At 46.6% G+C, this 15,540-nt stretch overlaps 1 protein-coding gene across 1 annotated transcript in view; it reads right to left on the bottom strand.

Annotated features, from left to right (window-relative positions):
• The window catches only part of LOC108719636 (arf-GAP with GTPase, ANK repeat and PH domain-containing protein 3), a 52,796-nt gene extending 41,709 nt beyond the window's left edge, over positions 1 to 11,087 (bottom strand). Inside the window, exon 1 of the mRNA XM_041567263.1 lies at positions 10,441 to 11,087. Coding sequence (XP_041423197.1) covers positions 10,441 to 10,729 — 289 coding nt within the window. The 5' untranslated portion in view covers positions 10,730 to 11,087. The remainder of the gene's footprint in view (positions 1 to 10,440) is intronic.
• Positions 11,088 to 15,540: the final 4,453 nt, after the last annotated feature.

The following is a 15,540-nucleotide window of genomic DNA, read 5'->3' on the forward strand; positions in this document are numbered from 1 at the left end:
TAGGATCTGTGCAGCCACTGGGACAGAATGCTCTGTTATACAGATAGCTAGAATCTCAGCTGCCATAAAGCAGGGCAGGACTTTAGGGAAACTGGCAGTGAGTGTACATACGTGGGGTGTATATACACATGCAGTATAGAGTATAGAGATCTGTGCAAGTAGGAGACATTAGGCAGTAAAGGAAGACGGCAGCTTGGGGGCATTATATCTGTGTATGTGGCCCCTCTATGAGACGGGTTGCAGCAGAAACATAGGCAAATAGCAAGTACTATGAGCAGTGCCCCTGACCCACAGCCCCAAATATCAAATGCTGAGTAAGACCCCACATAACGTATGTCAACAACATAAACAACACAAGCCCCCCCCCGCAGTACAAAGGAGCCGTTACCATGGAAACTGAACAAGGAACACTATGACAGACTGCCGAGATGAAGGCGTTTAGTGCCAGAAAGCAAAGACACGTGCAACACAAGTACGAGGAATCTGTGCCCCACTGTTGTACCAGTACTGTATGTATGTATATATATACAGATCTATAGATATATAGATCTCAAGCTTGTTATTCTTTCATTTCTAAGGACCCCCCAACGCAGTCTGTGGGCTACACCCTGAACACAGAGAACAGTACCCATTGATATCAATAAGTGTGAGACCCCAGTACTGTACCCATTGATATCAATAAGTGTGAGACCCCCAGTACTGTACCCATTGATATCAATAAGTGTGAAACCCCAGTACTGTACCCATTGATATCAATAAGTGTGACGCCCCCAGTACTGTACCCAATGATATCAATAAGTGTGAGACCCCAGTACTGTACCCAATGATATCAATAAGTGTGAGACCCCCAGTACTGTACCCAATGATATCAATAAGTGAGACCCCACTACTGTACCCGTTGATATCAATAAGTGTGAGACCCCCAGTACTGTACCCATTGATATCAATAAGTGTGAGACCCCCAGTACTGTACCCAATGATATCAATAAGTGTGAGACCCCCAGTACTGTACCCGTTGATATCAATAAGTGTGAGACCCCCAGTACTGTACCCAATGATATCAATAAGTGTGAGACCCCCAGTACTGTACCCAATGATATCAATAAGTGTGAGACCCCAGTACTGTACCCAATGATATCAATAAGTGTGAGACCCCCAGTACTGTACCCAATGATATCAATAAGTGTGAGACCCCCAGTACTGTACCCAATGATATCAATAAGTGTGAGACCCCAGTACTGTACCCATTGATATCAATAAGTGTGAGACCCCCAGTACTGTACCCAATGATATCAATAAGTGTGAGACCCCAGTACTGTACCCAATGATATCAATAAGTGTGAGATCCCCAGTACTGTACCCATTGATATCAATAAGTGTGAGACCCCAGTACTGTACCCAATGATATCAATACGTGTGAGACCCCAGTACTGTACCCAATGATATCAATACGTGTGAGACCCCAGTACTGTACCCAATGATATCAATAAGTGTGAGACCCCCCAGTACTGTACCCAATGATATCAATAAGTGTGAGACCCCCCAGTACTGTACCCAATGATATCAATAAGTGTGAGACCCCCCAGTACTGTACCCAATGATATCAATAAGTGTGAGACCCCAGTACTGTACCCAATGATATCAATAAGTGTGAGACCCCAGTACTGTACCCAATGATATCAATAAGTGTGAGACCCCAGTACTGTACCCAATGATATCAATAAGTGTGAGACCCCAGTACTGTACCCAATGATATCAATAAGTGTGAGACCCCAGTACTGTACCCAATGATATCAATAAGTGTGAGACCCCACTACTGTACCCATTGATATCAATAAGTGTGAGACCCCCACTACTGTACCCATTGATATCAATAAGTGTGAGACCCCCAGTACTGTACCCAATGATATCAATAAGTGTGAGACCCCAATACTGTACCCAATGATATCAATAAGTGTGAGACCCCAGTACTGTACCCAATGATATCAATAAGTGTGAGACCCCAGTACTGTACCCAATGATATCAATAAGTGTGAGACCCCAGTACTGTACCCAATGATATCAATAAGTGTGAGACCCCACTACTGTACCCATTGATATCAATAAGTGTGATACCCCACTACTGTACCCATTGATATCAATAAGTGTGATACCCCCAGTACTGTACCCAATGATATCAATAAGTGTGAGACCCCAATACTGTACCCAATGATATCAATAAGTGTGAGACCCCAGTACTGTACCCAATGATATCAATAAGTGTGAGACCCCAATACTGTACCCAATGATATCAATAAGTGTGAGACCCCCAGTACTGTACCCAATGATATCAATAAGTGTGAGACCCCCAGTATTGTACCCAATGATATCAATAAGTGTGAGACCCCAGTACTGTACCCAATGATATCAATAAGTGTGAGACCCCAGTACTGTACCCAATGATATCAATAAGTGTGAGACCCCAGCACTGTACCCAATGATATCAATAAGTGTGAGACCCCAGTACTGTACCCAATGATATCAATAAGTGTGAGACCCCAGTACTGTACCCAATGATATCAATAAGTGTGAGACCCCCAGTACTGTACCCAATGATATCAATAAGTGAGACCCCAGTACTGTACCCAATGATATCAATAAGTGTGAGACCCCCAGTACTGTACCCAATGATATCAATAAGTGTGAGACCCCAGTACTGTACCTAATGATATCAATAAGTGTGAGACCCCAGTACTGTACCCAATGATATCAATAAGTGTGAGACCCCAGTACTGTACCCAATGATATCAATAAGTGTGAGACCCCCAGTACTGTACCCAATGATATCAATAAGTGTGAGACCCCAGTACTGAACCCAATGATATCAATAAGTGTGAGACCCCAGTACTGTACCCAATGATATCAATAAGTGTGAGACCCCAGTACTGTACCCATTGATACCAGTATCTCAGTATTACAAAGGAGCTATCGGGACAGAGCCAGTATCTCAGTTTTACAGAAGCCCTATCGGGACAGAACCAGTATATCAGTATTACAGAGGAGCTATCAGGCCATAACCAGTATCTCAGTATTACAGAAGCCCTATCGGGACAGAACCAGTATATCAGTATTACAGAGGAGCTATTGGGACAGAACCAGTATCTCAGTATTACAGAGGAGCTATCGGGACAGAACCAGTATCTCAGTATTACAGAGGAGCTATCGGGACAGAACCAGTATCTCAGTTTTACAGAAGCCCTATCGGGACAGAACCAGTATGTTAGTATTACAGAGGAGCTATTGGGACAGAACCAGTATATCAGTATTACAGAGGAGCTATCGGGACAGAACCAGTATCTCAGTTTTACAGAAGCCCTATCGGGACAGAACCAGTATGTTAGTATTACAGAGGAGCTATCGGGACAGAACCAGTATCTCAGTATTACAGAGGAGCTATCGGGACAGAACCAGTATCTCAGTATTACAGAGGAGCTATCGGGACAGAACCAGTATCTCAGTTTTACAGAAGCCCTATCGGGACAGAACCAGTATCTCAGTTTTACAGAAGCCCTATCGGGACAGAACCAGTATCTCTGTATTACAGAAGCACTATCAGGACAGAACCAGTATCTCAGTTTTACAGAAGCCCTATCGGGACAGAACCAGTATCTCAGTATTACAGAGGAGCTATCGGGACAGAAACAGTATCTCAGTATTACAGAAGCGCTATCGGGACAGAACAGTTTTACAGAAGCCCTATCGGGACAGAACCAGTATATCAGTATTACAGAGGAGCTATCGGGACAGAACCAGTATCTCAGTATTACAGAAGCGCTATCAGACAGAACCTGTATCTCAGTTTTACAGAGGAGCTATCGGGATAGAACCAGTATCTCAGTATTACAGAAGCGCTATCGGGACAGAACCAGTATCTCAGTATTACAGAGGAGCTATCGGGATAGAACCAGTATCTCAGTATTACAGAAGCGCTATCGGGACAGAACCAGTATGTTAGTATTACAGAAGCTCTATTGGGACAGAACTAGTATCTCCCTATTACAGAGGAGCTATCAGGACAGAACCAGTATCCCCGTATTACAGAGGAGCTATCGGGACAGAACCAGTATGTTAGTATTACAGAAGCTCTATCGGGACAGAACCAGTATCTCAGTATTACAGAGGAGCTATCAGGACAGAACCAGTATCCCCGTATTACAGAGGAGCTATCGGGACAGAACCAGTATCTTGGTATTACAGAAGTATTATAGGGACAGAACCAGTATCCCCGTATTACAGAGGAGCTATCAGGACAGAACCAGTATCTAGGTATTACAGAAGTGTTATCGGGACAGAACCAGTATCTCAGTATTACAGAGGAGCTATCGGGACAAAACCAGTATCCCAGTATTACAGAGGAGCTATCGGGACAGAACCAGTATCCCAGTATTACAGAGGAGCTATCGGGACAGAACCAGTATCCCAGTATTACAGAGGAGCTATCGGGACAGAACCAGTATCTCAGTATTACAGAGGAGCTATCAGGACAGAACAAGTATCTCAGTATTACAGAGGAGCTATCGGGACAGAACCAGTATCTCTGTATTACAGAAGCCCTATCGGGACAGAACCAGTATCTCCGTATTACAGAAGCGCTATCGGGACAGAACCAGTATGACACAGACTAATTGGCAGGTGACTGGAATTCTGGAAGTGTCAGGTGACAGAATACGGCCTATAAGAGTATGAAAAGAGAAGATCAGTAAGGCAAGAGAGTGAGGACATTTCTAGCAAAAGACACCTTGGATGGATATAGAGAGAAAAGATACAAAGCTTCCTCTACTGGGGTGCAGCATCATTTTATTTCCCCATAGAAAGCACAGGCCTCTGGAAGTTTCTGGTAGGTGGAAACACTGCATAAGGATCTTTCTTGCTTCTCATTAGAGATCTGTATAAAACGAGGCCACTGCGGCTCTGAACCTTGTTTGTCAGACATGCTGATGCCCCAACATTTAGCTCAGTAACTCCCTGCAGAGCCAGTATCATTATTCACCCGTCTCCCACCTGCATCCTTTATTCCCACCAGCCGACGAGAAAGTCAGGAATTTTGGGGGCACAACACCCAAGCCTAACTGTAGTAAAAGTGCTTAAAATAAACTAAACAATGGCAAACACCCCAGTAACTGCTGCCATACACACTCACTTTCCTATATGTGCCATTTGAGAAGCTCACTAAAAGGGGTAATGGAAAGGGTTTTTTTCCAGGAGTCATAGAACTGTCTAGTGCATCTCTGTCTCCTTGGGGCAAATCCTTACTGCCTAGTGCATCTCTGTCTCCTTGGGGCAAATCCTCACTGCCTAGTGCATCTCTGTCTCCTTGGGGCAAATCCTTACTGCCTAGTGCATCTCTGTCTCCTTGGGGCAAATCCTTACTGCCTAGTGCATCTCTGTCTCCTTGGGGCAAATCCTTACTGACTAGTGCATCTGTCTATTTGGGGCAAATCCTTACTGCCTAGTGCATCTCTGTCTCCTTGGGGCAAATCCTTACTGCCTAGTGCATCTGTCTCCTTGGGGCAAATCCTTACTGCCTAGTGCATCTGTCTCCTTGGGGCAAATCCTTACTGCCTACTGCATATCTGTCTCCTTGGGGCAAATCCTTACTGCCTAGTGCATCTCTGTCTCCTTGGGGCAAATCCTTACTGCCTAGTGCATCTGTCTCCTTGGGGCAAATCCTCACTGCCTACTGCAGATCTGTCTCCTTGGGGCAAATCCTTACCGCCTAGTGCAGTGATCCCCAAATGTTGCTCTCCAACCCCTTGGATGTTGCTCTCAGGGTCCTCAAAGCATGTGCTTATTTTTGGATTTTAAGCTTGAAAGCAAGTTTTAATTGCATAAAAACTATGTATAGTGCCAAGTAGATCCCCTTGTTGGCTGCCTGTCAACATAGGGGCTACAAAATAGGCAATCACAGCCCTTATTTGGCACCCAAGGGACTTTTTCATGTTTGTGTTGCTCCCCAACTCTTTTTACATTTGAATGTGGCTCCCAGGTAAAAAAAGGTTGGGGACCCCTGGCCTAGTAAATCTCTGTCTCCTTGGGGCAAATCCTCACTGCCTAGTGCATCGCCAAACGAGCGGATCTTTCCCCGATATGCCATAAACGAGCATGGCTATATCAGGGGTAATCTAATTGTTCGGCCGTATGGCCGAATGATCCAATTACGATGTGCAATGGTCTCCGGCGGGATCGGTCGGGTCAAAATCAAACCTGACCGATCGACCAAACGACAAATCTCCGCCGGACGCAAGCTGTCGGCACTCTCCACACATGATCCGAAAATCATACGAATCTCAAGGTGCATCCCTTTATCTTTTCCGAAATTCAAGGAATTGCCTAGTACATTTTGACATTTTTAGAAGATAGCCAGGTCCAGTTCCTTGTTTTATACCCCATAACAGAAAGCAGATAAATACAGAGCCAATTCCACGTATAATACCCCAGAACACACAGCAGATAAATACAGGGCTAATTCCATATATAATACCCCAGAACACACAGCAGATCAATACAGAGCCAATTCTATGTATAATACCCCAGAACACATAGCAGATAAATACAATGCAATTCCATGTATAATACCCCAGAACACACAGCAGATAAATAGTGTCAATTCCATGTATAATACCCCAGAACACATAGCAGATAAATACAATGCAATTCCATGTATAATACCCCAGAACACACAGCAGATAAATACAGTGCAATTCCATGTATAATACCCAAAAACACACCGCAGGATAAATACAGAGCCAATTCCACGTATAATACCCCAGAACACACAGCAGATAAATACAGGGCTAATTCCATATATAATACCCCAGAACACACAGCAGATCAATACAGAGCCAATTCTATGTATAATACCCCAGAACACATAGCAGATAAATACAATGCAATTCCATGTATAATACCCCAGAACACATAGCAGATAAATACAATGCAATTCCATGTATAATACCCCAGAACACACAGCAGATAAATACAATGCAATTCCATGTATAATACCCCAGAACACACCGCAGGATAAATACAGAGCCAATTCCATGTATAATACCCCAGAACACACAGCAGATAAATACAGAGCCAATTCCATGTATAATACCCCAGAACACACAGCAGATAAATACAGAGTGAATTCCATGTATAATACCCAAAAACACACCGCAGGATAAATACAGAACCAATTACAGAGCCAATTCCACGTATAATACCCCAGAACACACAGCAGATAAATACAGGGCTAATTCCATATATAATACCCCAGAACACACAGCAGATCAATACAGAGCCAATTCTATGTATAATACCCCAGAACACATAGCAGATAAATACAATGCAATTCCATATATAATACCCCAGAACACACAGCAGATAAATACAGTGCCAATTCCATGTATAATACCCCAGAACACACAGCAGATAAATACAGTGCCAATTCCATGTATAATACCCCAGAACACACAGCAGATAAATACAGTGCCAATTCCATGTATAATACCCCAGAACACACAGCAGATAAATACAGTGTCAATTCCATGTATAATACCCCAGAACACACAGCAGATAAATACAGTGCCAATTCCATGTATAATACCCCAGAACACACAGCAGATAAATACAGAGCCAATTCTATGTATAATACCCCAGAACACATAGCAGATAAATACAGTGCCAATTCCATGTATAATACCCCAGAACACATAGCAGATAAATACAATGCAATTCCATGTATAATACCCCAGAACACACAGCAGATAAATACAATGCAATTCCATGTATAATACCCCAAAACACACCGCAGGATAAATACAGAGCCAATTCCATGTATAATACCCCAGAACAAATAGCAGATAAATACAATGCAATTCCACGTAAAATACTCCAAAACACACAGCAGATAAATACAGAGCCAATTCCATGTATAATACCCCAGAACACACAGCAGATAAATACAGAGCCAATTCCATGTATAATACCCCAGAACACATAGCAGATAAATACAGAGTGAATTCCATGTATAATACCCAAAAACACACCGCAGGATAAATACAGAGCCAATTCCACGTATAATACCCCAGAACACACAGCAGATAAATACAGGGCTAATTCCATATATAATACCCCAGAACACACAGCAGATCAATACAGAGCCAATTCTATGTATAATACCCCAGAACACATAGCAGATAAATACAATGCAATTCCATATATAATACCCCAGAACACACAGCAGATAAATACAGTGCCAATTCCATGTATAATACCCCAGAACACACAGCAGATAAATACAGTGCCAATTCCATGTATAATACCCCAGAACACACAGCAGATAAATACAGTGTCAATTCCATGTATAATACCCCAGAACACACAGCAGATAAATACAGTGCCAATTCCATGTATAATACCCCAGAACACACAGCAGATAAATACAGAGCCAATTCTATGTATAATACCCCAGAACACATAGCAGATAAATACAGTGCCAATTCCATGTATAATACCCCAGAACACATAGCAGACAAATACAGTGCCAATTCCATGTATAATACCCCAGAACACACAGCAGATAAATACAGTGACAATTCCATGTATAATACCCCAGAACACACAGCAGATAAATACAGGGCCAATTCCATGTATAATACCCCAGAACACATAGCAGATAAATACAGGGCCAATTCCATGTATAATACCCCAGGACACACAGCAGATAAATACAATGTAATTCCATGTATAATACCCAAGAACACAATGCAGATAAATACAGGGCTACATTTTATCATGTATAATAAAGATGGGATTGTTTATCCAGAGAGCTCCAAATTACGGGTAGCCATCTCCCATGGAGTGAATTTAATAAAATAATCCAAAAATGTTAAAACTATTTACTTTTTTCTGTAAAAATAAAACAGTACATTGTACTTGATGCCTAACTATGCTGCTTGAATCTATATTGGTTGAAAAACAATCCTTTTGGGTCTCTTTAATATCTATGTGATTTTTAATAGACTTCAGATATACTAATCCAAATTATGGAAAGATTACTTATCTGGAAAATCTCAGTTCCCACTATTCTGAATGAGAGATTACGTATCCCCATCCTGTCTATTGTAAGGAAATTAATTGATGTTGCTTTGCTCCCCAAGCCCCCAAAAAATCCACCCATGTGGAATAGTGCACGTCTGCATCACAAGAGCTAAACCACAGTAGCAGGATTTGAAATACTATAAGGATTCTGACAGCAATCAATTGCCAAACCTCATGTTTACCCCATACCCCCATAATCTTCCAAAACCTCTAGGAAGAGTTGACTCTAAATTCCTAGGGCTAAAATACAGTTTCCTAATCCTTAGTGGCCTTCAAACCCCCATAATCCTGACAGGACCTCAAAACCCCTTGTAACAAACTGCCACTGCATTTTCACATAGTTCCATAATCCTTACTGTATTCCAAATCCCACTTACAAGAAATTGACTAGTGCACCCATCCCAAGGCTAAATATAAAGTCCCATAATGCTTACTGTATGATAAAACCCCTACAAGGTATTAACTAGTGCATCTCATCTTCCCATGGTCCCACCGCATAATCCTTACTGTATGTAAAAAAACCCTACAAGGAAATTAGTCTATCTCAACTTCCCAAAAGGCCAAGATGCAGTCCCAAAATACTGTGTTTGCTTAAAACCCCCTAATACGAATGACTAGTGCAACTCAACCTCCCAAGGGCCAAGGTACAGACCCATAATCCTTACTGTACTCTAGAAAACCCTACCAGTGATAAACTAGTACTCATCCTCCTCCCAAGGTCCAGGACCCATAATCCTTATAATATGCTAAACCCCCTACTAGGAATGACAGGTACATATCCACCTCCCAAGGTCCAAGACCCATAATCCTTATAATATGATAAACCCCCTACTAGGAATGACAGGTACATATCCACCTCCCAAGGTCCAAGACCCATAATCCTTATAATATAATAAACCCCCTACTAGGAATGACAGGTACATATCCACCTACCAAGGTCCAAGACCCATAATCCTTATAATATGCTAAACCCCCTACTAGGAATGACAGGTACATATCCACCTACCAAGGTCCAAGACCCATAATCCTTATAATATGCTAAACCCCCTACTAGGAATGACAGGTACATATCCACTTCCCAAGGTCCAGGACCCATAATCCTTATAATTTGCTAAAACCCCTACTACGAATGACAGGTACATATCCACCTCCCAAGGTCCAGGACCCATAATCCTTATAATATGCTAAACCCCCTACTAGGAATGACAGGTACATATGCACCTCCCAAGGGCCAATATAAGGTGCCATTATCCTTACTATACAGGGGTGGGTGCATGTGATTGGGGGGTACAGGGGGGCAGAACTAATACTCACCCTCAATGGAAATGACGTGCTCTCGGATTTGGTTCTGAAGCCCCAGGTCATCGACTCTCTCTATCAGATCATAGATGGCATAGATATTGGGGTGCACTGACTCAAAGCGCTGGATCTCCCCCCGAATGGCCACAGAGTTGGGCAGGACATAGGGGGAGGGGGAGGCTGCAGGGGGGGCCGGACCTGAGGGGGAACCAAACTGGGAGGAGACTGAGGAGGGACAGACAGACACCTGGGAGCTGAGGGAGGACTGGGGGCTCCCCGTGAGACCAGGAGGGGGGAAGTTCATGGTGGGGGGGGCTCAGCAGTAGAAATGACAAGTCTGGGGGTGCAACATGTGGGGGACACTGGGGTCACTAAATAAACAGCGACAATGGGATCAAGACTGGGCCCTCCCCCACACACACAGGGAATGGGGGCTCAATACTGGCTCTGGGGGTGCTGAGGAGAATAGGGAGCAGCGGGGGACACAGGGGGCTCAGGCACGGGGAGAGCAGGAGCCGGGGCTGATATTGAGGGCCCCGGGGCTGGTTCCGCCGGTCCCTGTCAGTCTGAGCCGGAGAATAACGGAACGGGGACTCAGGAGCGCGCACTCCCACTCATTCACTCAGCGCGCGCACACGCACTCCTGCGTCACTCACAGCCTACTTCCGATACCGCCCAACACTTCCGGTCTGATCTTAAACAAGACAAGTGGGACACCAATATGGCGACTGCTTGTCAACACATCATCCTGTCCCCCCAAATTATATCCCCCAATATTCAGCCTGTCCCCACAATATTATATCCCCCAATCCTCAGCTTGTCCCCCAATCCTCAGCCTGTCCCCCAATATTATATCCCCCAATCCTCAGCCTGTCCCCCAGCTGTACAGTATATCACCCACTGATTATGGAGGAGTTTATGACATGTGATTCTATATCTTATCTCGGGGAGTTTACAACCTGTAGGGATTACCTGTGCTGTTTGCTTAGGGCTGGGGCTCAGGATGTACAATAACCATTTACAAGAGGGGGTGCAGCGTGACATTGTATTACATGCGCGGCTTCCATACACTACAAGTGCAGAGTTCCTCATAGTTATTCAGTTAAAGCCCCCTTTCAGGCACAACATGGCCAGGGTCCCCCTCACTGGCTATTAAAGATAATAAGGATACACGTAGCACAGGCTTTATCAGCAGATTGAGCCGAGTCTCCTTCTAACTTGACTTTCACTATGAGCTGCAGGTTTATTTGGTGCAGGAGATGTCCATTCTATAACATCCATAGAGAATTCCCTCGCTGTCACAGTAATAGGGCTGCACTGTTCTGCACTGATCCAAAGCATGGAGGGGCCCATGGCGTTTGGGTTGTGCATGGGAGGGGCCCATGGGGTTTAGGTTGTCCATGGGATGGGCCCTTCGGGTTTGGGTTGTGCATGGGATGGGCCGTGGGGTTTGAGTTGTGCATGGGATGGGCCCGTGGGGTTTGGGTTGTGCATGGGAGGGGCCCGTGGGGTTAGGGTTGTGTCTGGGATGGGCTCGTAGGGTTAGGGTTGTGCATGGTATTGGCCCGTTGGGTTTGAGTTGTGCATGGGATGGGCCCGTGGGGCTTGAATTGTGCATTTAATGGGCTCGTGGGGCTTGAATTGTGCATTTAATGGGCTCGTGGGGTTTGGGTTGTGCATGGGAGGGGCCCCATGGGGTTTCGGTTGTGCATGGGATGGGCCCGTGGGGTTTGAGTTCTGCATGTGATGGGCTCGTGGGGTTTGGGTTGTGCATGGGAGGGGCCCATGGGTTTTGGGTTGAGCATGGGATAGGCCCGTGGGCCTTGAATTGTGCATTGAATGGGCTTGTGGGGTTTGGGTTGTGCATGGGATGGGCCCGTGGGGTTAGGGTTGTGACTGGGATGGGCCCGTGGGGTTTGAGTTGTGCATGGGATGGGCCGGTTGGGTTTGAGTTGTGCATGGGATGGGCCCGTGGGGTTTCAGTTGTGCATGGAATGGGACAGTGGGGTTTGAGTTGTGCATGGGAGGGGCCCGTGGAGTTTTAGTTGTGCATGGAAGGGGCCGGTGGGGTTTGAGTTCTGCATGGGATGGGCCCGTGGGGTCAGGGTTGTGCATGGGATGGGCCCGTGGGGTCAGGGTTGTGCATGGGATGGTCCCGTGGGGTCAGGGTTCTGCATGGGATGGGCCAGTGGGGTTTGGGTTGTGCATGGGATGGGCCCATGGGGTTTGGGTTGTGCATGGGATGTTCCCATGGGTTTTGGGTTGTGCATGGGAGGGGCCCGTGGGGTTTGGGTTTTGTATGGAATTGGCCCGTGGGGTTAGGGTTGTGCATGGGAGGGGCCCATGGGGTTTGGGTTGAGCATGGGATAGACCCGTGGGGTTTGAATTGTACATTTAATGGGCTCTTGGGGTTTGGGTTGTGCATGGGAGGGGCCCGTGGGGTTAGGGTTGTGCATGGGAGGGGCCCATGGGGTTTGGGTTGAGCATGTGATGGGCTCGTGGGGTTTGGGTTGTGCATGGGAGGGGCCCGTGGGGTTTGGGTTGAGCATTGGATAGGCCCATGGGGGGTTGAATTGTGCATTTAATGGGCTCATGGGGTTTGGGTTGTGCATGGGAGGGTCCCGTGGGGTTTGGGTTGTGCATGGGATGGACCCGTGGGGTTTGGGTTGTGCATGGGAGGGGCCTGTGGGGTATGAGTTGTGCATGTGATGGGCCCGTAGGGTTTCGGTTGTGCATGGGAGAGGCCCGTGGGGTTTGGGTTGTGCATGGGAGGGGCCGTGGGGTTTGGGTTGAGCATGGGAGGGGCCCGTGGGGTTTGGGTTGTGCATGGGAGGGGCTCTTGGGGTTTGAGTTGAGCCTGGGATGTGCATGTAACACTGTATATGAAGTTTCTGTTTTAAGAAGTGATCCCCATAAGAAAGCTCTAAAGAGTCAAGAAAAGGTGGCAAATAATTCAAAATCTATAAAATGAAAACAATGAAGACCAATTGCAAAGTTGCTTAGAACTGGCCATTCTATAATACAGTGAGAATCCAGGGAAGGGCGGAGCGACCACTGCAGCAGTTGATTGGCCACAGCGTGTCAGGCAGGAAGTACAAGTTCGCTGGACACGCCCCTGAATCTCATGCAGTTCATTGTATTGGCTTTACACGAGGCAGGGGACCCCGGGCAGCGGCAGAGAGTCAGTGTCTGATTAATAAGAGATAACGGCAGGGTAACTGAAGAGAAGCCGGTGAATAACGACACTGCGCGAAGCTCTAACCAGCGCACTGCCGCCTCTGCCCCAAATATTATATAACCCAATATTATATCCCCCAATCCTCAGCTTGTCCCCCAATATTATGTCACCCAATCCTCAGCCTGTCCCACAATATTATATCCCCCAATCCTCAGCTTGTCCCCAAATATTATGTCACCCAATCCTCAGCCTGTCCCACAATATTATATCCCCCAATCCTCAGCTTGTCCCCCAATATTATGTCACCCAATCCTCAGCCTGTCCCACAATATTATATCCCCCAATCCTCAGCTTGTCCCCAAATATTAGGTCCCCCAATCCTCAGCCTGTCCCCCAATATTATATCCCCCAATCCTCAGCCTGTCCCCCAGCTGTACAGTATATCCCCCACTGATTATGGAGGAGTTTATGACATGTGATTCTATATCTTATCTCGGGGAGTTTACAACCTGTAGGGATTACCTGTGCTGTTTGCTTAGGGCTGGGGCTCAGGATGTACAATAACCATTTACAAGAGGGGGTGCAGCGTGACATTGTATTACATGCGCGGCTTCCATACACTACAAGTGCAGTGTTCCTCATAGTTATTCAGTTAAAGCCCCCTTTCAGGCACAACATGGCCAGGGTCCCCCTCACTGGCTATTAAAGATAGTAAGGATACACGTAGCACAGGCTTTATCAGCAGATTGAACCGAGTCTCCTTCTAACTTGACTTTCACTATGAGCTGCAGGAGTATTTGGTGCAGGAGATGTCCATTCTATAACATCCATAGAGAATTCCCTCGCTGTCACAGCAATAGGGCTGCACTGTTCTGCACTGATCCAAAGCATGGAGGGGCCCATAGCGTTTGGGTTGTGCATGGGAGGGGCCCATGGGGTTTAGGTTGTCCATGGGATGGGCCCTTCGGGTTTGGGTTGTGCATGGGATGGGCCGTGGGGTTTGATTTGTGCATGGGATGGGCCCGTGGGGTTTGGGTTGTGCATGGGAGGGGCCTGTGGGGTTAGGGTTGTGTCTAGGATGGGCTCGTAGGGTTAGGGTTGTGCATGGTATTGGCCCGTTGGGTTTGAGTTGTGCATGGGATGGGCCCGTGGGGCTTGAATTGTGCATTTAATGGGCTCGTGGGGTTTGGGTTGTGCATGGGAGGGGCCCCATGGGGTTTTGGTTGTGCATGGCATGGGCCCGTGGGGTTTGAGTTCTGCATGTGATGGGCTTGTGGGGTTTGGGTTGTGCATGGGAGGGGCCCGTGGGGTTTGGGTTGAGCATGGGATAGGCCCGTGGGGCTTGAATTGTGCATTTAATGGGCTCGTGGGGTTTGGGTTGTGCATGGGATGGGCCCGTGGGGTTAGGGTTGTGACTGGGATGGGCCCGTGGGGTTTGAGTTGTGCATGGGATGGGCCGGTTGGGTTTGAGTTGTGCATGGGATGGGCCCGTGGGGTTTCAGTTGTGCATGGAATGGGACAGTGGGGTTTGAGTTGTGCATGGGAGGGGCCCGTGGAGTTTGAGTTGTGCATGGGAGGGGCCGGTGGGGTTTGAGTTCTGCATGGGATGGGCCCGTGAGGTTAGGGTTGTGCATGGGATGGGCCGGTTGGGCTTGAGTTGTGCATGGGATGGGCCCGTGGGGTTAGGGTTGTGCATGGGATGGTCCCGTGGGGTCAGGGTTCTGCATGGGATGGGCCAGTGGGGTTTGGGTTGTGCATGGGATGGGCCCATGGGGTTTGGGTTGTGCATGGGATGTTCCCATGGGTTTTGGGTTGTGCATGGGAGGGGCCCGTGGGGTTTGGGTTTTGTATGGAATTGGCCCGTGGGGTTAGGGTTGTGCATGGGAGGGGCCCATGGGGTTTGGGTTGAGCATGGGATACACCCGTGGGGTTTGAAT

The sequence above is a fragment of the Xenopus laevis genome, chromosome 6S (assembly GCF_017654675.1).
Source record: "Xenopus laevis strain J_2021 chromosome 6S, Xenopus_laevis_v10.1, whole genome shotgun sequence".
In the NCBI taxonomy this organism is placed as follows: Eukaryota; Metazoa; Chordata; class Amphibia; order Anura; family Pipidae; genus Xenopus; species Xenopus laevis.